The sequence below is a fragment of the Zalophus californianus genome, chromosome 7 (assembly GCF_009762305.2).
Source record: "Zalophus californianus isolate mZalCal1 chromosome 7, mZalCal1.pri.v2, whole genome shotgun sequence".
In the NCBI taxonomy this organism is placed as follows: Eukaryota; Metazoa; Chordata; class Mammalia; order Carnivora; family Otariidae; genus Zalophus; species Zalophus californianus.
Genome location: NC_045601.1, coordinates 101638565 through 101660583, shown reverse-complemented (window position 1 = coordinate 101660583; position 22019 = coordinate 101638565). Strand labels below are relative to the sequence as shown.

General features: G+C 40.8%; 2 protein-coding genes across 7 annotated transcripts in view; one reads left to right on the top strand and one right to left on the bottom strand.

The window, feature by feature from the left end:
• Positions 1–4519: 4519 nt before the first annotated feature.
• Positions 4520–22019, top strand: part of C7H6orf141 (chromosome 7 C6orf141 homolog) — a 25094-nt gene continuing 7594 nt past the window's right edge. Inside the window, exons 1-2 of one of the 6 annotated variants that reach the window (XR_003521669.2) lie at positions 4520–5753; positions 8327–11541. Coding sequence is in view for 1 of the 6 variants with exons in the window: in XM_027603482.2 (XP_027459283.2) it covers positions 4846–5451 (606 nt within the window). In the remaining 5 variants the exon portion in view is untranslated. Of the gene's footprint in view, positions 6513–8326; positions 11542–22019 lie in introns of those variants that run through there. The other 5 variants (XR_003521667.2, XR_003521665.2, XR_003521666.2 and 2 more) reach the window with 5 other exon arrangements.
• LOC113927954 (cytochrome P450 2K6-like) overlaps positions 15246–22019 on the bottom strand; it is a 23179-nt gene continuing 16405 nt past the window's right edge. Inside the window, 5 exon segments of the mRNA XM_027604065.1 lie at positions 15246–15433; positions 18105–18246; positions 20097–20281; positions 20641–20782; positions 21400–21573. Of these exon segments, the coding sequence (XP_027459866.1) occupies positions 15246–15433; positions 18105–18246; positions 20097–20281; positions 20641–20782; positions 21400–21573 (831 nt within the window).

The following is a 22019-nucleotide window of genomic DNA, read 5'->3' as shown; positions in this document are numbered from 1 at the left end:
TGGAATAACCTCACATTATTCTCAAACCTGTGCTTTGTGTTCATTTCAGCAGCTTGTTTGTTCCTTCTTGTTTTATTCACTCAACTTGTATACAGTCATAGGCTAGGTAGGATGATGAAGATCTTTTATGCCATGCCTAAGAGTCTGACTTTAGTTTTGTAGCTTCAGGGATTGGAAAGGAAGAGACAGAAAGAAAAAAAAAAAAGTGGCACCTGCAACACTTGGTTAAATATTAGATACGTGGGGTCGGGATAGCTTCTGAGGGAAAATGAAGATAATTGAATCACCAGTCTTACTAATCTTTGAAATAAGGAACAGAGAAAAAGAGGACAGATTTAAGAGACTAAATGAGGAGTTCAATTTTAGGTACTTTGGAACCATGGAACATTCAGAAGGTGTGTCCAGTAGAAACATATTTCATTAGGTTAGACTGTGGTAAGAAACAAATCCCAAATTTGTTTTTTTTTTTTAATAACAAAAGTTTGTTTCTTGCTTAGAATATGTATGACTACAGCTCTGTTCTATTTGTTGTCTTCATTCTCTGATCATAGCCAAGATAGCAGCATTCATCAGAGGCATGCCCAGAGCCAACCTTGCAGTGACTCTTCAAGTTTTTGCTCAGATGCATCCGATGTCACATCAGTTTACATCCTATAAACTGAAGCAAGTCACACGGCCAAAGTCAGCATCAGTGGGATAAGAAAGTGTACTCCCATAGAGGGAGCATTACAATTCCTACAGTAAACAAGCCAGGAAATATGAACCTCTTTCAGGAAAATGAAGTAAATAATTTGAGACAATAATACAATCTACCACAAGTTTGGAAGTAAGTGTCATAGTCTATAAAAGAGATAAATTTGAGACTCATTAGTGTACAGGTTGCAGTTGAAGCCATGGGAATAAAGTCACAGAGTATTTTAGACTTGTGAGAAGAGAAATGTCAAGAACAAAACTATTTTCTACATACACCTCCATATATACCATTCCACCATTGTTCATAATGTTGCCTTATGCAGAATGCCCCATTTGTCACTCTCATATCTAAATTCTGTTTATAATAGTGTGGTAGACATTAGTATGATTTTTTTTTTTTACCTCTTCTTAACAATACTCTGAATTGTTTATTGGAGTATCAGCTCTCCCTACTGCACAGTTTTGTTAGGTGGAAAGACCAGCTGTTTGCTTTTCCACTGTAGAAGCTGAGGGGGCCCCAAAGGCTTCTTTGACTATATCTTCCCTTTTACTGTCCTATATTGTCAAGGGGTAAGTAAGTTGCATAAACTCAGCCAGTTGGGTACTTCTGAGTGAGAATTTGACTCCTGAGTAAATGCCACAAGGACAAGTGAGAGAGCTGTTCATTCAATCCAGCAATGGAATCTGTTCTTATAGCACCAACTTCTATCCCTCTGCAACAGCTTGGATCCCTACCCATTTTAAAGTCAGTCCTTCTGCTTTCCCAGCAAATCTGTGAGCTCTTCTTCTGAACAACAATATCCTTATGATAAAACCTATTTTCCTTAAATCATTTAAAGTTGGTATACTAGCCAGTTTAGGTTTCCATAACAAAATACCACAGACGGAGTGGCTCAACGACAGAAATTTATTTTCTCACAGTTCTGGAGGCTGAAAGTCCAAGATTGGGGTGCCAGCATGGTCAGGTTCTGGCCAGAGTTCTCTTCCCGTCTTGCAGATGGCCACTGTCTTACTGTGTCCTCACATGGGAGGTGGGGAGCGGGGGCAGATCTGTCTTCTTATAAGGCTGGAGTCCTATCAGACCCCACCCTTATGACTTCATTTAACCCTAATTACTTCCAAAAGACCCCATCTCCTGACACAGACACATTAGGGGTTAGACCTGCAAGTGAAGGGTAAAGCTTCTAAAGGCCAAGGTACTAGAATAACTGAGAGGGATACTATATCATTAGTATTTAAAATAACATATGAATCTAATTGGCCAAACAGGAGGGACTGGTCCCTGGGAGACTGGGCTATTAAGGACAAGCTTCTTTTGACCTTAGGAGGGTATAGCATCTGCCATCACTTTTTAGATCCCAGGTATAGAAATTGTTTTACTACTCATCAATGGCTGCATATTTGCCAAGTATTGTAGACAATTCAGAGAGGAAGTTAAATGGGTTCACTTTAGCCTTTTAGGCACTTTGAGATATTAAAGCGGGGGGTGGGGGGCACCTGGGTGGCTCAGTGGTTAAGCGTCTGCCTTCAGCTCAGGTCATGATCTCAGGGTCCTGGTATCGAGCCCTGCATCAGGCTCCCTGCTCCACAGGAAGCCTGCCTCTCCCTCTCCCACTCCCCCTGCTTGTGTTCCCTCTCTCACTGTGTCTCTCTCTGTCAAATAAATAAATAACATCTTTAAAAAAAATAAATAAAGCAGAGCAGACACCACTATCCTGGAGGCACACTGCCTATTTCTCTGTTTCATATTCTTTTTAGACCTTATCTCTTTGAAGTTTAACTTATTCTGCATTTCCTGTGAAAATTCTTTTATGCATTAATACAAACTTTTTGACATCTCAAAATTCGGGTGCTATATGATGGGTGAATCTGTTTCATTTCTCAGCAAATAGGTTTTCCCCATTCCACATTCCCACTCTAATCCCTCACCCAATCTCCAAAGGAAAAAAAATTAAAAGTAATATTTTTTGGTTTACATTATATTTTCCTCAAAATACAAACACTTTCATTGAAATTCTCTCAATAGTCCTGCAAGGATGGAAAATGCAGTGTTATTGCTACTTGAAAGCAGCAAAAACAAAAAAAAAAGGCTTAGAGTTTATCATGTAGATTTTTGGTGATGTTTCTCCTAATGCTGTCCATGGACCACTAGCATCAGAATAACTGGGAGGCTTGCTCAAAATCCATACTCTGAGTGCTACCCCAACTCTATAAGAACAGAATCTTTCAGAGCAGAGTAAGGCATTAATCCTCAGGTGATTTTTGTGTACATTAAAGTTAAGGTATTATATCCTACTTTTGGACAAGGGTTTGAAGAATGAAAACTTCAAGAGGACAAGCAATTTGGCTTATTCTCCCAGATGTCCCCATCATCTAGAATATTGGCTGACATTCATTTATCACACATTCAGTAATTACTGGTTGAGTAAATGAACAGAAAAGAAGGTGAAGTCATAGGCTTAAAATAGGACTAACAGGAAATAGGAGGAACCATTTAAACATGCTAGAATCCTGGCTCCACTGTTTATTGGTGCTTGATCTTGGACAAATACTTAGCCTCCCTGTTCCGTAAGTTCTCAAGGAGACTATAGTAATAGTACTACTTGCTTAGTTTGTTGTGAAGAATAAATGAAATTAAATATATAGAGTGCTTAGAACAATTCTGGTCTAAAACACTTAAAAACTTTGTCATTTAACAGTAACCAGCCCAAAGCCAGATGGATCTGACCTAGATTTTCTCACTCCTTCAACACTTATGTGAGTGTGTGTGTGTGTGTGTGTGTGTGTGTGTGTGTGTATGAATGACTTGGCAAACATCAGAAGGTCCTCTCTTTCCAAAATATCTCTTTCACCACACTACTTGGCTCTTTCATATTGGGGTAGATATTTCCAACACTGCAGTCATTCTTCTAAAGTAGATAGGAAAACAGTGAGCGTTTGCTAGTAAAACAAACACCTGTTGTTACTAAGGATGGACTGGCGATCCCAAACGAAGCTCCCCTTTTTTCCATTAGCTATAGTTTCCCCCGTTATCCCCAGCCAAAGATTAATGTGTCAATGTGCTCGCCAATGAGCCGATTCCAAAAGTCTACCCAGAAATACACCCTTTTTATTTTCTTCCAGAATTTGAGAGACATACTACTTTTAACCGCTGGGGTTAAAGAGAAAGGGAGTGGAGTAGTGAAGGGGTAAGTTTAAAAAACGACGTGAACACAGAATTTTAAATCCTGAAGACATTCATTTAGCGATTTGTTTTTGTTTTGTTTCTGTTCGATCCAAAGCACTAAACCCCTTCCTGGAGTAAGCATTGATAATAACCGATATGAAGACAGGAGCGACCACTGTCCCAACAGATCCTGCATCCCAAAGGAAGAACAAACCAAAAGCCGTTTTCTCAAAGTCGGCTCCCTAGGGGCGCCTGGGTGGCTCAGTTGGTTAAGCGACAGCCTTCGGCTCAGGTCATGATCCTGGAGTCCCGGGATCGAGTCCCGCATCTGGCTCCCTGCTCAGCGGGGAGTCTGCTTCTCCCTCTGACCCTCCCCCCTCATGTGCGCTCTCTCTCTCATTCTCGCTCTCTCAAATAAATAAATAAAATATTAAAAAAAAAAAGTCGGCTCCCTAGATCTACACTGGATAATCTTGGCAGCAAGGTAGGGATGAATTTGGACTGGACACGAAAACTTTTTCACAAGAATTTGATTAAGTCGGATAATTAAAACAAAACCAGAAAACTTCCTTGTTTCTTCACCTGGGAGGCGCGTCCTGGGAAAGAAGAGGGCACTTTGTCGCGGGCATTTCAGGTGGGGGCGCTGTGCGAAGTGTCTTTTGCGCCTCTGTCCGGGAGAAAAACAGAAGGTGAAAATCGAGTAGAGCTGAGACGCAGGAGGGCATAGAATGAGAAATACGACAAAAGCAGCAGAGCTGGGGCGAGGGTAAGAATGAGAAAGAGGCACGACTGCCGGGCTGTCAGGCTCTTTGTCTTTAAAAGGCTAGCAAGGCCGAGGCGGACGGGACTGGGAGGCTCCGAGCGACAGGAGGCGGGGTCAGCACCGAGCTGGTCTCGGGCCGGGCGTGCCTAAGAAAATCCTGCCTGTCCCGCGCTTTCCGAGCTCAGCGGGAGTTTGCTGCGTGAACCGCTTCAAGAACCAACGAATGAATGAGCCTCCTACTGGACTGGGGGCCTCGGGGCCCCGCGGGGCTGCGAATCTCACGGACGCTCCGGGCATCGTGGGGAGCGCCGAGTCCTTTCCGCGCAAGCTGGGGCGCGGGTCTCCCCTGGCTCCTGGTGCCCGGAATCCCGCGGTGGCGGGGGCGGCAGCGGGGCCGAGGGCGAGCGGAAGCCGAGTTGGCGGTCCGGGGAACCGCCCGGCAGCTGAGAACCTGGACTGTGAGCCGTGGGTCAGAGAGAAAGTGCTCTTTCTTCTGCACCCAGAGAGATGGTTGGGGACTCCAGGGGACCCTGCACGGGAAGAAGTGGCCAGTGGGGAGGACCTTTTCCAGGCGGCCGGAGAGGACCGGAAACCCGACTGCCCGTCTCTCTTAACACGAGAAAAGCGAATTTCTGGCAGCCGTGTAGACGCTCCTTTCAGAGCCCTGCCGCGGGACTCCGCATCCCCACCCAAGTCCGTGCTCGTGCGGATTGTGGACTATCATATGACAGAAGAAGTCCTGTGGACCTCATGGACGAAGGGCCAAATGACCGCACGGACCGAGGAGCACTCCATGAGGGCCATCACTTTTCGCACCAACAGGGAGTGAAGCACCAGGCTGTGGGGCGCCAGGACTCCGGAGAACCCCCGGCTCTCCCTGCGTAAGGAGAGGCGCCCCGCGTCCACGCCGCGGGGAGATCACCTCACGGTCCCCAACGACTGGATTGCCCGAGGATATGAAACAGGAAAGAGGAGCCTGAGGAATGTTGCGGGCTGGTGGATGAGCAATAAGCCTTAAGAAAATGCTCTTCCGGGAACGCCAGCCTGTAATTAACCAACGGCAAGGACCTTTTATGAGGCTGGGGCTGCGCTGCAAGGAGGCAGATGACACCCCAGACAGAATGAAGAACTGTGAGCAACATAATACCTCCTTTGTGTCTTAAATACTGTGACGGTCTCGGGACCTAAGTCATTGGTAAAGGGGAAAGAAAGGTATTTTCAAATTGGTAAATTGTGGGCCATTTGAAATAAGAAAATGTGTTGTTAATTCTCACTTTGCAATACATCTCAACTGATCTCTTTCCCTGCCTCCCCACTCTCTCTTTAAGACCTAAAATCAGAAGTGAAGTTTTGATTCAAAGGGAGTGGGAGTAGATGGGGAGAGAGGCTTGTTTTAAAGCTGAAAAAGAAAGTAAAAAGGAATGGGAAAATTAAAATAAAGCAGCAAGTAAACAAAATCTTTCCTTTTTACTTTCTTCTGATGTGCACATTTTTCTTTTTTTCATTAAGTGTTAGAAAAAAATAATAACTAGAAAAAGAAGAGAGGGAGAACGGAAGACCCAGCTCTGAAGTTTAAATGCCATTTAAAGGGGCTTTACTACCCCCAAAGTATCTAGTAAAAATGCTTTTTATCTGGTTTTTATTTATTTTAACATTTTAAATATGGCAGGTGAGTCTGATCTAAAGGTAGATAATGTATAGTTTGCCATAAAATAATTGTATATCTTACTTCTGTCCATAGTCCCTTATTAATAACATTTGTATTCAGAACCGGATTGAAAATACATCTCTCTTGATGCTGTTGGGGAAAAAAAAAAAAGTCTCTTCTGGTGCTATTGAAATAAGGCTTTTTATTTGTTCCTCTTTTTTATTAAACACCATTTTTATTAACTCTGTAGTAGTGTGGTCTAGTTTGGGGATCTGTGGAGTATTTGGTTAATGCAAGAACTAACAAAGTTAAGTGGGCTGCTGGCTTTTGAAAAGTAAACTGTTGAAAGTGCCCCCTACCTCACTCCTCGCTCTGTGCTCTTTATTTTCAGTTTAGAGTTTGAAATGCCCTCAAATATAATCTGATCCACCTCTTGCCTCCTGGCAGACAGGATCGGTAAGATACATCCCTGTTTTACAGATGAGCCAACCTAGGTGTAGAGGTCATGTGGCTTGGGTAAGTCACACAGCTGGTAATTGCATAGGCTTACTAAGTGGGTAAGAATACGATCTTCTCCCTTCTAAAGGTTTGAGAATGGCCTTCAGTGGTACTTGAAAGGAGTCAAAAGATGACAGGGCATCCTGAGTTTTCTGACTCATGTTTATGGGACGTGCTAGAAATACCTTAAGGCCCATGAGTCCTGCGAGGCCTTTTGGCTGGAGGATCACCACTGGCAGTTCTTAGGACTATGAGACCCACACTTGAGGGAGGAATGCAGCACCTGACCTCATCTGTGTTCAAAGCTACTTGGTAGTAGAAAAAGTAATATAGGCCCCATAAAGTGAATTATCTTTTCCTCCAACAACTTTGGCCTCTGTGTGAGGTTAAACTTCTTGGCAGACAGTTTTCAGGCCTGACTTGATGAACTTGGTTGTGAGTCATTATTTGCCCCCAAAACATCTTTTGGTTGCCTTCTCTGTGGAGGCCAACTCTGAAGTTCAGCTTCTTGAGTTCAAAACTGTCCCACTTCTTACTAACTGTGACTTTGGGCAAGTGCTTAATCTCTCTGTGCCTCTGTGTCCTTATTTAAGTAGAGATAATATATACTATTAACCTCATAAGGTTTTTTTTTCCTAGGACTAAGTTAAATGAAAAAAACTCAGAATAATGCTTCACATAATAATGAATGCTCAAAGGTAGCTGTTACTATTAGTGTTGTTGTAATTGTTTAGTTCACTTTCATCCCAAGTAGGCATTAGGTTTTTTTTTAATAAAAAACAGCTGAAGACATATAACAAGGAATCCTGTACAATCCAAACTGGTGATTTTTATTGATTCTTTTCTGCATTCCTGAAAGAAAAAAACTTCTCCCTAGCTTTTCCCCAGCATTTAGTGGATCAGTAAATACATCCTTAAATTTCTTAGAAATGACCTCCACGTCCTGTGATATTTATCCTATGATTCAACGGCCTAAGGTACACATTGCTTGACAGGGTCTTTGAGGAGGTTTCAAGTCTACTTAGTTCCTCTTGGGCAGTAGGAGTTTTAAATACTTTCTTTAGGTGTCAGGTTTGTTTTCCCTCTGGGATTTTAAATCTGATGCCCTGTTGTCTCAGAAAAACAGAATAGACGCAGTTTTCATTTTATCTCCTTTCTGTCAAAACTGTATTTCTTCAAGTCAGCTTAACTCTTTTAGTCCAAATATGTTTAGGTTAATTTTATCTCAAATAAAAGTTATTTTTATTTTTATTTATTAAAGGTTTTATTTATTTATTTATTTGTCAGAGCACAAGCAAGGGGAGTGGCAGAGGGAGAAGCAGGCTCCCCGCTGAGCAAGGAGCCAGATACAGGACTTGATACCAGGACCCTGAGATCATGACCTGAGCCAAAGGCAGACACTTAACTGACTAAGCCACCCAGGTGCCCCTAAAAGTTATTTTTAAAGCACTCACCAACCTCCCAGTTAACTGCTTACAAGTACTTAACAGATTTCCTTTAAACCGTATCTCCCTGATACAAAGTAGTAAGTTGAAGTCCTGTTGAATTTGCTTCACAGGTTTTCCTGATCCAAGCAGAACCCCCTTGTGTGAGGAGCCTGAGGAGTCTTTTTGCATGTACAGTGTCCTGGGAGTGAATCCAAAGTGAAATCCGAGTGTCCCCAATATGAAGAAATCTCCGAGAATGTCTGGGTCTTTGCTCTTAGGTCTTACTTCCACTTTGCAGAAAAATGTGACCATCTGAAATTGCCTTCGGTGGATGAATCATAGCAAGGACTTTTCAAAAGCCACCTGGCCACTCAAGTGACCATAAGGCAAATTTCACACAATCACCATTAGGCAAGTGTTGACCTCTCTGAAAACCTTTGTCCACAACCTCCACCTTTGTCTACAACCTTCACCACCTTTGAGATTCATTACATTTGACTTGCTGTTCTTATTCTTGTTGGTTATCACCACTATTTAATGTGCCTTTTTGCTTATAAAAAAGGAGAAAGACAAATCTTCCTGTTAGAAAAAGTTGTATTCACTGCAGAAAAGTTTGAGGAAATATTTTGCGAGGAAAAAACAAAATTGGGAGTAAAAGAAAAATTCACCCATGACCCAAATCTCTTAATATTTGGTACATTTCCCGTCTTGTTTTATGTATTTTGTCCTATTTTTTATGTGTATTTTATTCTATTTTTTATGTGTATGTGTATACATACCTATATACATACATTTTCTTGGCATAAGCTATATATAAACTCTGAGTATTATAAACTAAGGTATACTGATACTATTCAAGGGGAACCAGGAGCATGGGCAACTCTAAGAATATTGTTTTAGAAATGCAGAATCTCAGACCCCAGTACAGATCTACTGAATCAGAATTTGCATTCTGACAAGATCCCTGGGTAGTTCACATTAAAGTTTGAGAAGCATTGATATATACGTGCCATATTTAGTTCTATAGCCTACTTTGTCACTTACAAAAACTAGAAAGTTTTCATTTTCTCTCTGCCCCTATTCATTAACAACCGTTAACAATGCCATGGAAATAGTACTTTGTAGAATTGGGAAAGCATTTAGACATTACAAAAGAGTGAAATAGATACTGGTTTGTGAAGTGGCAAGGAGATCTCTAAATATCTTCAAAAAAATTTTTTAAAGAGTCTTACTATTCTAAAGTTTCATAATGAAACATGGATTATTGGAGTTCAAATTGTTTCTGAAATGTGGTTCTTTTATTATCTCGGAATGTGAGACAATACTTATTTAAAAACCCCCTGAGGGAAGAAGGGCAGGAAGTCGTTAAAGAAAGCACAGTTGCAACACTTCTGCGGCTGAGTCAGGACTCCTCAGCCTTGAGCACTCTCTGCTAATGAATAGTGAGGGGGTGGGGGGAAAGGTGGAGCTTGAATGTGAATAAACTGATTCAGAGGAGAAAACAAAGGCTGTGACTCTTGGACACCCTGATACGTTTATAACTCTAGTCAGTACTTTGCTCTTTAATTAGGGAGGGCAAATCTTTATAACCTTGCTAGATGAAGATAAGAGAAGACAACAAGTGCAGTTTACTTTGGAAAGAGTAGGAAATCACAATCAGTTCTTAGGCACTTGAGCTGCCAATATTTAGCAACAAAATGGTAGACTTGGTCAGCTTCAAGGCATGGAATCAACTTTAAAATCAAATTCAGATTCTAAGTGTAAGACAGAATGGATACTTTTGGGGAGCCTGCAGCCTTCACAAAATTGGGTTCTTGTTTGGTATAGGAAGGGAGGCAGGCAACATCACTGGGCACTTGGCAGGGAAACAAAGGTAGGCAGTGCAGAGGGAAAGTGACCAAGATGACCTAACATTATCCTCAGCTTGAGCAAACTACAGGTTTCTTTCTGACTGCTTCTGACCCTCCCTTTTCTTGGAGCATTTTCTTTAGAAACTTGCAATTGGAAATTCATTCTTTGCCTTTTTGACATGTAAATCTTTCAACTTCTTGTCTGTTTTGCATCGGAGGAATGTCCTTCTCAAGGATCTGGGAGCCATCTCTTGGAAATGTAATCAAGAAAGACAGGGTCCCTAACTTAACAGTCTCTGGGAGAGGGTAAGAGCCTACCTTAATAAGTATCAATTAGCAAACAAGATGGATTAATTGAATTGACCAACCTCCCCCCACAATGTCCTCCAGTACTTTTCCACTAACCTAACCCAGTGCTTAAAAACTCCCCCACCTTTTATTTCAGGAGAGTTGAGTTCCATCTCGCTCTCCTTTGCAATAAATGCTTAAATTTCTTTATAAAGTCTTGAATAAATTCTTCCTGGACTGTTCAATTCTGTCTGGTACAGTTTTTCTTTGACAGTAGTGAAAAAAAGGAAGGGTTCATGCATGCTCTGATTGGAAGCTGTTAGCATGGAGAAGCTGGAGCTGGGCTATCTAGAGAAACTTTTTAGGATTGGCTTAGGGCTTTCTCTGGTGTGTCCTGAGCTGGAAGGGTACAAAAAGAATAGGGAAGCCAGCAGTCACTGACCAAGTTCTGATCTTTCTGGTCTGATGGCAGCAGAAGCTGTGGTTCCCAAATGGCTTGCTCCACAAGTTGTAGGTCAGAATTCTACAACCAGATAAATAATATCAGCCTCGTGGGATTTTTTTCTAAGAGTAAGTTAGAAATACTTGGAATAACAATAATACTCAAAATTAGCTATTATTATTATTATTATCTGTGCTGTTGTTGTTTAGTTCACTTTTTATCCTAACCCAGGCTTTAGTCTTGAATAACAAAGAACAGAACACATATAACACAAGAAGTCATATCAAAACCAAACTAATGGCTTTTACGAAGACGCTTTTCTGTTTTTTTCCGTATAGTATCGTACATATCCTGGCCATTGTCCATTTTTATATTCAGTCTTTCATTAATTTTAGGACTGTCTCGAAGACAAAATTAGAAACCAGAAGACCTAGTCACAGAATTCTGGAAGATCCAGTCACAGAATTCTTTTTTGGAGATAGTCACATTCTATTTATTTCTTAGAAGCATTCAGAGAGCAGCATTGTAAGTAGTTTCTTCATGGGGGTGAGATATGCTTTGGTATAGTTCAGTCCTGACTGTTGGGATCCAAAATGCTACATAATGGCTCAGTGCCACCTTACTGAGGTAAGGGCTGTGTAGGGTCTACCTAGCCATGGGTATTACCCAGTGATCACTGAGGTTGTTGGGTGCATAAGCCTAATCTTAAGGCTGGTTTGTTGGACAATGTGCCCCAGGCCCAAAACCCTGAGTGTTAAAGCTGATTCTACACCCACTGGATTATCCTTAGTCATATGTCCATCTTCCAAAAAAACTCTTGTGGCTTCGAGGTTATTTTAGAGTTTTTTTGTTTGTTTTAAAAGATTTTTATTTTATTCATTACTTTAAAGAAAGTGTGAGAGAGAGAGGGAGAATGAGTAGGGGAGGGACAGAGGGAGAGAATCTCCAGCAGACTCCCTGCAGAGCACAGAACCTGATGGGGGCTCCATCTCATGACCCTGATATGACTTGAGCTAAAACAAAGGGCCCGATGCTCAACTGACTGAACCACCCAGGCATCCCGACTTTGAGTTAATTTTGAAAGCTGATTAGGTCTATGGAACTGTGGATATAATTGAATTCCCAAATTCAACTTACTTGGGAGAAGGGTAGGTGAGTATAATGGGCACCAAATAATTTTTGCCAAACCAAGAGAGCTTTCAGGGAGGACTTCTGTACATAGTCAACTCCATAAAGATTGATTCTCTGACAGCTGGTCTCCATGTCTCAGAGAAAAGCCTGAGCAGGCCTATGGATTTCCCACGCCAGCCTCGGTATTAATCTGGATCCCTGAGGTCATAAGGTTCGGGCTGTGCAGTCCTTTTCTTTTCTTTTTTTCTTTTCTTGTCTTGTCTTTTTTTTTTTTTTTTTTAATTGAAGTATAATTAGCATACAATATTACATGAGGTTATACAGTCTTTCTATCCCCACATAACTGAGTGGGAAAATGTGCAAATGTGTACGTGAAATAATTCTATGATCAAAAGGTTGGAGTGGAAGAAAGGAGATTCTGTGACCCGTGTTGAATGGCACGCCAAGGACTAGGCAGTGGTCAGGGTTTGTCCCAGGAGCAAAACATAAGCCATGTGTCATCTTTAGAGATCCTAAAACTGTGATAAAGCTGGACTAAAAGTCTGCTTTTATCATCCCCAAGTGCTTAGTGATAAAATACTCCTTTCTGAAAAAAATCTGTTGTTGATCTAAATTCTTAAAACTTGCTGCTTACTTTTTGAATTTTAATAATACAGATGTAAGCTTGAAATTAACACTTTAAAATTTTTCTTTTCCAGTTTTTTAATGGGGAGGATAATTTTATTTTGATTTTTTTTTTTTTTTTAATTTTGGAAAGGGGCAGTATAGAGGCAGAGGGAGAGTGAGAAAGAGAATCCCAAGCAGGCTTCACACCCAGCATGGAGTCCAACAGGGGACTCAGTCTCACAACACTGAGATCATGACCTGAGCCCAAATCAAGAGTTGGACGCTAAACCAGCTAAGCCACCCTGGTGCCCCTGTGGGGAAGATAATTTAAAGATCTTTTCTGTGTTGTCCCCCAACATCTCTCTCACACACATGTGGAATCAACTACATGTGTTCATTTGGAGAGTAAATTCCTAAGGGTTCAGAATCTCTTGAACTTACTCAGAGTGCACTTTGTGTCTCCATCCTGTATATAGTCCTGCATCCCAAGATTCAGTATAAACATTAACAGCAATGATTAGGAAAATGAAGTTGAGTTACTTCAATTCTGACATTGTATGTGACATTATGTGTAAAATTTAAAATAAGGAAACATTAAATTAAATGTTAATTTAATGTTAATTAAATTTAAACAAGAATTAAAATAAGGAAATATTTTCTGTTTGATAAGTGCAAATTTAGTTCAGACATAAACTATTTTACTGGATTTGGATAATATATTTAACATTAAATTCATTTTTTATGCATTATTTTAAAACTGAAGAGTGAATCAAGAAAATAAAACATTACATGAGTGGTATAATTTAGTAGTTTTGTTTTTGTTGCAGACACTTCAATTTTATTAAAATTTATTTATCAGTTACTTGACAGTTCTTTACATAAATTATTATTATATCAGACTAACCAAAGGATTAGTTATTTGTTTTACTTTATGATTGTTCCTGAACATTCTTGTCTCATACTGGTTTTAAAAATTATCTTCCTTTGGGTGCCAGATTCACCACACATGCCACTGCCAACATGTGGTCATAAAGTCTCAAACATACGGGACTAAACAGGTTGGACTTAGAACTCAAGATTTCCTGCTCTCTAACAGGAACAACTGCTTGAGAGAAAGCAGTCCACAAATTCATGTGGACTTTGGATTGAGAATTCGCTGATATGTTATTCAACACCAGTTAGGTACTAAGGGCAACTCGGAAAGTGCAGCTACTCGCATTTGAATGTGTTCAAACAATAAATTAAAATTAGCAGGTTCCATTTCTTTGTCATTGACGGTTTTGTTTATTAGGTGAACAAAGTCAGGGAAGCTGAGTCTCCCCTACCTGACGCATTCTAAAAAGGCTCTGTGGAAAATGCTGCTTTGGGAATGACCGGGAAGAACTTAACATTCCTCTCAGTTTGACTCAACTTTAGACAGGTTTCTTCCTGGCTCTAGCCCTGACTTCCATTTTCTTAGGGCATTTACGTGAGAAAACTTTCACTTACAAATTCTTTCTCTGCCCCTTTGACTTGTAAAGCTTAAAAACAAACAAACAAACAAAAAAAACTCTTACCAGTTTTACAACCCAAGAATGTCTTTCTCAAGGACATGAGACCTCTCCCTTTGAAATGCGGTCATCAAGGAAGTCAGCACCCCATCTCCTTGTCTCTGGAAGAGTAGGAGCTAAACTTCAATGGAGGCTAATTAGCAAACATTAATGGCCTAATCCTAGAGAAAAAAAATGTGCAAATTAGGGAGTAACTCAGCATAGGAGATATAGGATATTGATCAACCTCCCCACTCACATCACAAGAGCTTTTCTACTAGCTCACCACACACTTAAAAACCCTTCTCCCCGTGTTTCAGCGGAGTCGAGTTCAGACGAAGTTCTGGCGTCTCTCCTCTACGACAATAGCCTCAAAGTCTTGCTTGATGGGTTAACTTTATCCAGTGCCAGTTTTGCTATGACAGGGATCAGATAAGAGCAGAGAGAAACATTTATGTTGATGATGGGGAGATACATTTGACTTCATAAAGGCTGAAGATGCTTTGTGTCTCAGGGGAACTGACAGTGATTTTGTTATTCTGCAGCCGGTGTGTCTTGCATATGCCTTCAGAGCACGGGGCGCAGGGAAGTGGGGTCTGCAAATTCCAGTTATGTCAGGAGCAGAAGCATTCGCTCGCTGACCTCAGCAAACTGGCAGTACTCATGAGTAATTATCCGTTGTTAACCACCCTTTTTTGGTTATTCACAGAATGATCCTATGTCTTATATGTCTTATGTTTAGTGTGATCCTCACTTAAAAGTTGCATTTTCTTCATTGCAGTTTTGAAGATGTTCATGGACATATTAGAACAAAGCATTAATTATATAGTCATCCTGCCCAAACCAATTAAAACTACTGATTCAGTAGTTTTTTTCAGTAGTTTATTCAGTGATACTTAAATGTCTCATAGGCATTGGAGGAAAAGGACAGTTTTGGTTTGAAAGAAAGACCTTAGAGCAGGAAGTAAAGGTTCTAGTTGTCTCATGTTCTGTCTTAGAGAATGACAGCAAGGAGGCTTCCACTACATTGATTAGCCCAGGAAATCAGTCTGATCTCACATGAGAACCCTCTGCAATGATGTGGCTAACTGTTTAAATAAAGCTGAAGTGCTTGGCAGAATATCACGGTTGGCAAAATGCAGAAAAGGGGAGTTGGTGCTGAGGACCCCATCAAGAACTGGGGCTGCAGCTTGCAATGCAGAGCCTAGGCCCGGAGCAGGGCACGTACCTTGTGAGGCATTGGTTGAGTGGTGAAGCCAATGTCCGGGGTTAGGTCCAGGTCCAGATGGGAGACCCCGGGGGGTGGCTGGAAGGTAAACTTCTGCATGAGGCTGGTGAAGAACAGGAAAAGCTCTATCTTGGCCAGTGACTCACCAGCACACATCCGGCGGCCTAAGGAGATGGACATGGAGGGTTAGGAGATGTATGAGCACAAAAAACTGAAACACAATCTGGACAAAGAGAAAAGCTGTCCACGTGTGATTTCTCCTACTTTAGAAAGTGTGAATTAGTCGCTTAAACTCTTCTGACCCTCATGGGTTCTGCCGAAGCCCGGGAAATTCAGAATCAAGTACATATGCTAACTCTCCCCACCTGCCCCACCCCCCATGAGGGAAACAAGCAGCTAAACAAACATTAACATTTTAGTGTGGAAAATGTTACGAAGGGTAAAAGCCAAGTGTGTCGTGAGAACAGATAGTAAATGTACCCAGTGTGATTTAAAGGGTCAGGGAGGACTCCTCCTTTGTATGAGAGCTTTATGTCTCAGCTCGTGTGCCCAGGGTGAGAAGAAATCAGCCAGGCAAAGATGCAGTGAGATGTGGAAGGGATCATGATGTATCTCAGGGCTAAAAACATTTGGCTCTGACGGGAGCATGGAGCATGAGTTATGGAGCCTAAGACCTGAGGCCAGAGGCTAAGTAGACATTAGGTTGTGCCGAAAAGCATTTTAAGAACAGAGACTTGGTTTGTATTACTTTTGGAACATGACTTATTGGGGGAAATGTCAAGATATCTGAAAGGTGGAGTCAGTAAAGTTGAGGAAGGAAGTCTTCTAGGTAAGTTTTTATTGAAACAAGAGGGACTTAATGGTTATATATCTTTTGTAAGATATACTGAGCTGAGCATGGTGCAGTTTTTTGGCTCAAATTTAATGAGTTTTGTGGTTATATTGTAAAACAAAGATAATATATTTGGTTGAGATAGAGCATTATGAAAAGTTTCTGCTTCTAGTCCTTCAGAAGAACCTATCACATCTTTTCATTTCTGTTCCCTGAGTCTGTGAATCCTAAGCCTGTTGCTTTGCTTTTCTGCTTTCCTCTTGTAGACAGTCAAGTTAGATTTCTTTTGTTGTTTGTTTATTTAATTAGGAAGACAACTCTCAAGTGTACTGAGTCACAAAAGACTTCAACGTTCAGAAAAATATTTAAATGTAGATATTTTACAACTCAAGGAAAGTAGCACTTTGATGGGACTTCCAGGAAACAGATGAACTCCACAAAGGGTAGTGGGGGTATTTTTTCACAATGCCTAGTACCAAGGCAGGACTTTTAGGGGTGAAAGGCAATGTATACTACTTCTCTCTGAAAATGTTTATTAAATAAAAGCTAACAGTTCAAACCATCAATGTATGTGCAATGTCAAGGAGAGACAGGTATTTAATTTAGCTTGGCTCTGAGACTATTGCTTGGGAAGGGTTCACTGCCCAGTAGGTGAGCCTGACAAGGAACTAGGTAAATATTACACAGTGTCACAAGCTACGATAGGGTGTTGAGGGAGCCCATGGAAGGAACATCTAATCTAGCTTTTGGGATTAGATCTTACCACCTGCCCAGGACGAAATGTATGATTGAGTGGTGTCATCTAAATGGATGATAAATAATGCAACTTAGGGTGTGAATTATCTACCCTATATTTAGGTTTATTCAGTTTCAAGGTAAGAGTCTAGCTGCCTAACAAGAAAAAGCATGTATTGTTTTGGTTTACTTTTAAGGTTATATAGGTGAAAATATAGCAAATGATCTTGTTTATCTTAAAAAGAAATGCTGTATGCAAAATTAGTTGCATTAATTAAGGAAGCATTAAGAAAAATTCAGTTCATAACACTATGAATTACATGTGGATTATTTTTCATTTCCTTTAACTCTGGTTCCAGATGTGATATTGCATTTTTATTTAAAGTAGGAGTCATTAATACATGTACTGTTTTCTGGTATATCATCCTATGGGTGTGTTTGTGTGTAAAAATCAGGAGAATGCATTGTACTTTGTATCTCTCTGTATCTCTTAGTTATTAGTAGGTAAGGAAAGTCTATCCTTTGGGTGACTGCTGTTTACCTATCACTGAATGGGTATATGGAGTGAATGCTAACCTATTGTTTGTGTAACGGGAAAGGCACAAGGTGACAAAATGCTTATGGTATAGTTTTGCTAAGATTCTTTTCTAGGAATGGAGAATTCATTTCAAGTTCTTAAGAATCCAGAAAATTTAGAGTAAATTCATTTAGTTCGCTGGATTCCAAAATGTACTCTAGTGGAAAGTTCTCTCTTCCCTATCCCTAAGCCCCCTCCCATCCTCTCCTACCCAAGAAATTCTAAGAAAACACTGGCATTTATACATATTAAAGCAAAGCTTTTCAGGGGTCCTTGGGTGGTTCAGTTGGTTAGGCCATCGACTCTTGGTCCTCAGGGTCCTGAGTTTAAGCCCTGCAGCGGGCTTCACGCTGGGTATAGAGTCTACTTAAAAAAATAAAATAAAAATAAAGCAAAGCTTTTCTGGTTGGAGTGAAGTGGGCTGTCCATTGTGCCCCTGCTTAACTTTCTCCTCAAATTCCCAAAGCTCCACCCTAGCCTCAGCTGCAAGGAATCTTTAAGGATTCCCTAAGAAAATGCCATTCCAATGCCTAATGTCTTACTGCCAATTTAAAGCCTGCAGGGGAAAGGCCCTTTCCACTCTCCCATATTTCTGACGTTTAGGAAAAAAATACAAAACCTAAGCACAGTCCTCAGACAAGGCCAAATATCTCCAGATTTTTCAAACCTGTCTCAAAGTAGGATACCTTACCCACTGAAAAGGGCATGAAAGCTTCTTTCTTGATAAACTTTCCAGTGAAACTCAGGAAATGCTCAGGATTAAATGTGTCTGGCTTTTCCTACTGTGTTTGGTCCCGAAGTACAGAGGTCAGCAAAGTGATGACCTCGGTGCCCTAGAAACAGAAGTGCTATTAATGACAAAGATTACATTCTTTCTTAAAAAGGTGGCTCTTTCAAAATGTGTGAAGGTCTCGGTAATTTTTCAGAAGCAGTGTGTTCTAGAAGAATCTGGAAGGAGGGGAAGTGGAGGGACTTGGGATTGAGTGTGGAAAATTCACTTACTCAACCACATTTTTGTTCAGTACCTCCTAAAAAACATAAGCCTCGGACTCAGAACTGGAAACGGATTCTTAGCCGTGTGTTTGCTATGTGATAATGGCATGTTATTTAACTTAATATATCCCAGTTTCTAAATTTATATGAAGGGAGTTAGAGAGCCCTCATGGGGTGACTTGTGAGCCTCAGGTGCAGCGATATGTAGGACCGACCCTGGTGCAGTTCCTGGCAGGTCTGAGGCTCAGTGAGGTTTTACTCTTTTCCTTCCAGGGACTGAGGTGGTGGACAAGCTAGATCTAACGAGCCCATCAAAGCAAATCCTCAAAAGTCAGCTGCTCCCCCTTCCACAGCTTGCCACATGCTCTGAGACAACCGAGGATGATTGAGGAAAATAATTTTAATTGTGATATGGGAAAGAGTATTCTGAAAACTAAAATTAAAATAACAGTAAGAAAAGTCTGCCCCTCCATTAACGACAGTGTTCACTACTTCACCTTAGTTAATCATAGCTTCCTCTTTAAGAAAGCATTGCAAGGGGCACCTGAGTGGCTCAGTTCGTTAAGAGACTGCCTTCGGCTCAGATCATGATCCTGGAGTCCCTGGATCGAGTCCTGCATTGGGCTCTCCACTCAGCGAGGAGCCTGCTTCTCCCTCTAACCCTCCCCACCTCATGTACTCTCGCTCTCTCAAATAAATAAATAAATCTAAAAAAAAAGAGAAAGCTTTGCAATACTATCATTGTCGTTAGCTGTCTTAGCGCATGAATCTGTATAGTTTTTGAGTCACGAAAAGCAAACAACTACTTTAAAGTATTTTGTTTTACAACTTCCTTTGTGCTCTATTCCTTTGTTTCTTTCTTTTTTATTTATAAGTATATGTACCTGGGCATTGTGGACTTTTCCTCCTCATGACAACTGTGCTAGATTATTTCCATTGGAGCTCAGTGAAACTGAGGGACCTAGAGAAGAGAAACTCCAAAGATGAATGCCCCCCCTGTTTGTAGGGTACACACAGAGTAGCAGGTGATAGTGTGGGGAGGGGGTCCACATAACCAGTGGCCACTGCGGATTCATGCAGAGATGGGCCCAGAAGCAGTGACCAGATGAAGCTTTAAGGAAAAGAATTAGTGCTATGGGCATACTCTGATCCCATGCCGATTCCTGCCTTCAGTGTCCTTTTAGCAAATATCTATGCATACTTCTTCAATTTGCAAGTGGAAAGCACAAGAACGCATCTAGATGTCATAAGATTGAAGAGCAGAGGGCCTGGGCATGTTTCTGTGTGAGGAGGCATGTGAGGCCAGAGGTGCGGCTGTCAGGGGCCCTGCGTGGTGAAAACCGAGCTCTAAAATGGTGGCATGCCTTTCTGGGGATCTGGCTCCCTTACTCACCCACCTCGCTTAAATTCTCTGAACCCCAAGTTCCTCAACTACCACATAGAAATAATAATACCTTATAATACCTTGCATGGAGTAATTACCACCTGTTCTGTGCACACACACACTGACACACTGAGTTACGTTTTTTGGACGGTAGGGAGGGAGATAGGAAGGAAACAGGGAAGGGAGGGAGGGCAGGAAGAAAGGCAGGCTGAGATTGCCTTTGGACAATTCATTTCAGTGCTTCTGTGATTTTGAGCACCTGACATCCTTTCCCTTTCCCCTCATTTCCCCTTCTTAAACCCTTACCTTGGGAATATAGTAATTTTTAAACATCACGTCTGTGGTTGTTGCATGAGGTAAGCTTGAGGGCAGGATATCAGCAAATCTCTGTACTTCGTGAATGACAGCATCTGTGTACGGCATTTGAGTTCGATGTGCAATTCGAGGCTGGGCTGACCTCACAACTTTGGTGATCTCATTACAGACATTTTCTGGATAAAACACAGTGATTAGAGGTAGGGGAGGGGATATTGGAACAATCCTCTCAGTTGTCTTTCCATATGAAAATCAAACCAAAGTGCTCTCTGAGTTCTGACCCATCTTTTCTCTGCACTGCTTGCACTCCTAGACCTCTATTCCCGAGGCCCTCTGGGGACCTGCACGGAGTAACACCTGCAGACAGTCTCGGGAAGCTTAGAGAGCAAAATCTACTTTCTTACGTCAAAAGGAACCTAAAAGTACACACTGTCCTCAAGGGTATAAATTAAAGGTATCTAGTGTGGCCATAGAATTCTGCTTTTTTCCAGCCCAATGGAAAAAAGGCAATGCCTTTGAATCTTAAGAGACTTACTCTGGACCTCAGGATATTGCATCATGAGCAGAAGTGCCCGGCAAAGCGTGGAGGCCATGGTTTCTGTACCAGCCACAAACAGGTTACTAACAAGTGCCACCAAATTTTCATTACTGAAATAGGCAGTAGATGTATCTTTTTCCTGAAAGGGGAAAAGGAATTATTAATGATGAAAAAATTTTATACTGGACAATCATAGCAGATAACCTAACATGAATTTAAAAAGCAATGCTTGGCATTCTTTCCTCAAGTGAGTGGAATTTTTTTATTATGAGGATGTTGTGCAGAATTTTCAAATAAACACAGCCCAGATGCTAATGATGATAAATAATTCTAACAATGGGAAAGGCTGTTGGCCATTTGGAAATTAGTTTTTAACTGAGTGATTAGAATATGCCCAACACTGTTGTGTGTTTTTTTTTTTAATTGCATGAAATAATCTTTCTTGGGTTAGTCAACTGACACACATTTTCAAGACTGCAATAAAAGGAATACTGTACTAATTCTAAAAGCTAACATTTGAGATCTCTATATATCTTGTTTTTTTTTTCAGAGAGTGATGTGAAAAGCAGTAGGGAATTTTTGAGAATAGAAAATGTAGTAAATAGCATTCTTTGTAGGATACTAATCTACCATTGTTAACCTAATTGAATCCAGTGATCTTTCTTCTTTGCAAGAAATATTTTTCCTCCAGATTCTATTGATTAAACCAAATAATAAACAATAGGTTAAGGTAACCCCTGAGCAAAACACCATTACCTCCTGCTGTCTGACCAAAAAAGCATCAGTAAAGCTTCTTGGATCATTTTTGTCAAATTTATGCTGATGATCTAGGAAAGTCATCCTTATAAAAGCAAATAATTCATCTCTATTCCTGAGTACTGTCTTATGACTTTTTAGGAGGAACCCCCAAACTGGAAACATACTGAAAAGCTGAAAGAATAAAAAACAACAAAGTAAGTTAAATATACATATGTAATGCGTGCAATAGTGGGAATGACACCATTATTTCTGGAAGCATTATAGAAATAACATCTCGTTTAGACTTCAATTTTGTCTCAACTAACTAGCAGACTGACCTGGAAAACAAGATTTCCTCACTTAGTGGAATTAGGTAATTTACAATGAATATTGATATGGTTTATAGTAAGTTCTATGTACCCAAAGTATTTTGTATATTATGCCAGTAGTAACACATCTACTTAGAGGTTAGACAAGACATGAAAACATTATTGGCTTTATGGTTAGGGCTATAAATCTAAGTGTTTTTCCTGCAAACTCCTAGGTGATTCCAGGTTAAACTCTTTTAGTCCTATGTAGCACACTCACTTTACCACTAATGTTTCTTTGCAGGATGAGAATAATTATTTTTGTAATTT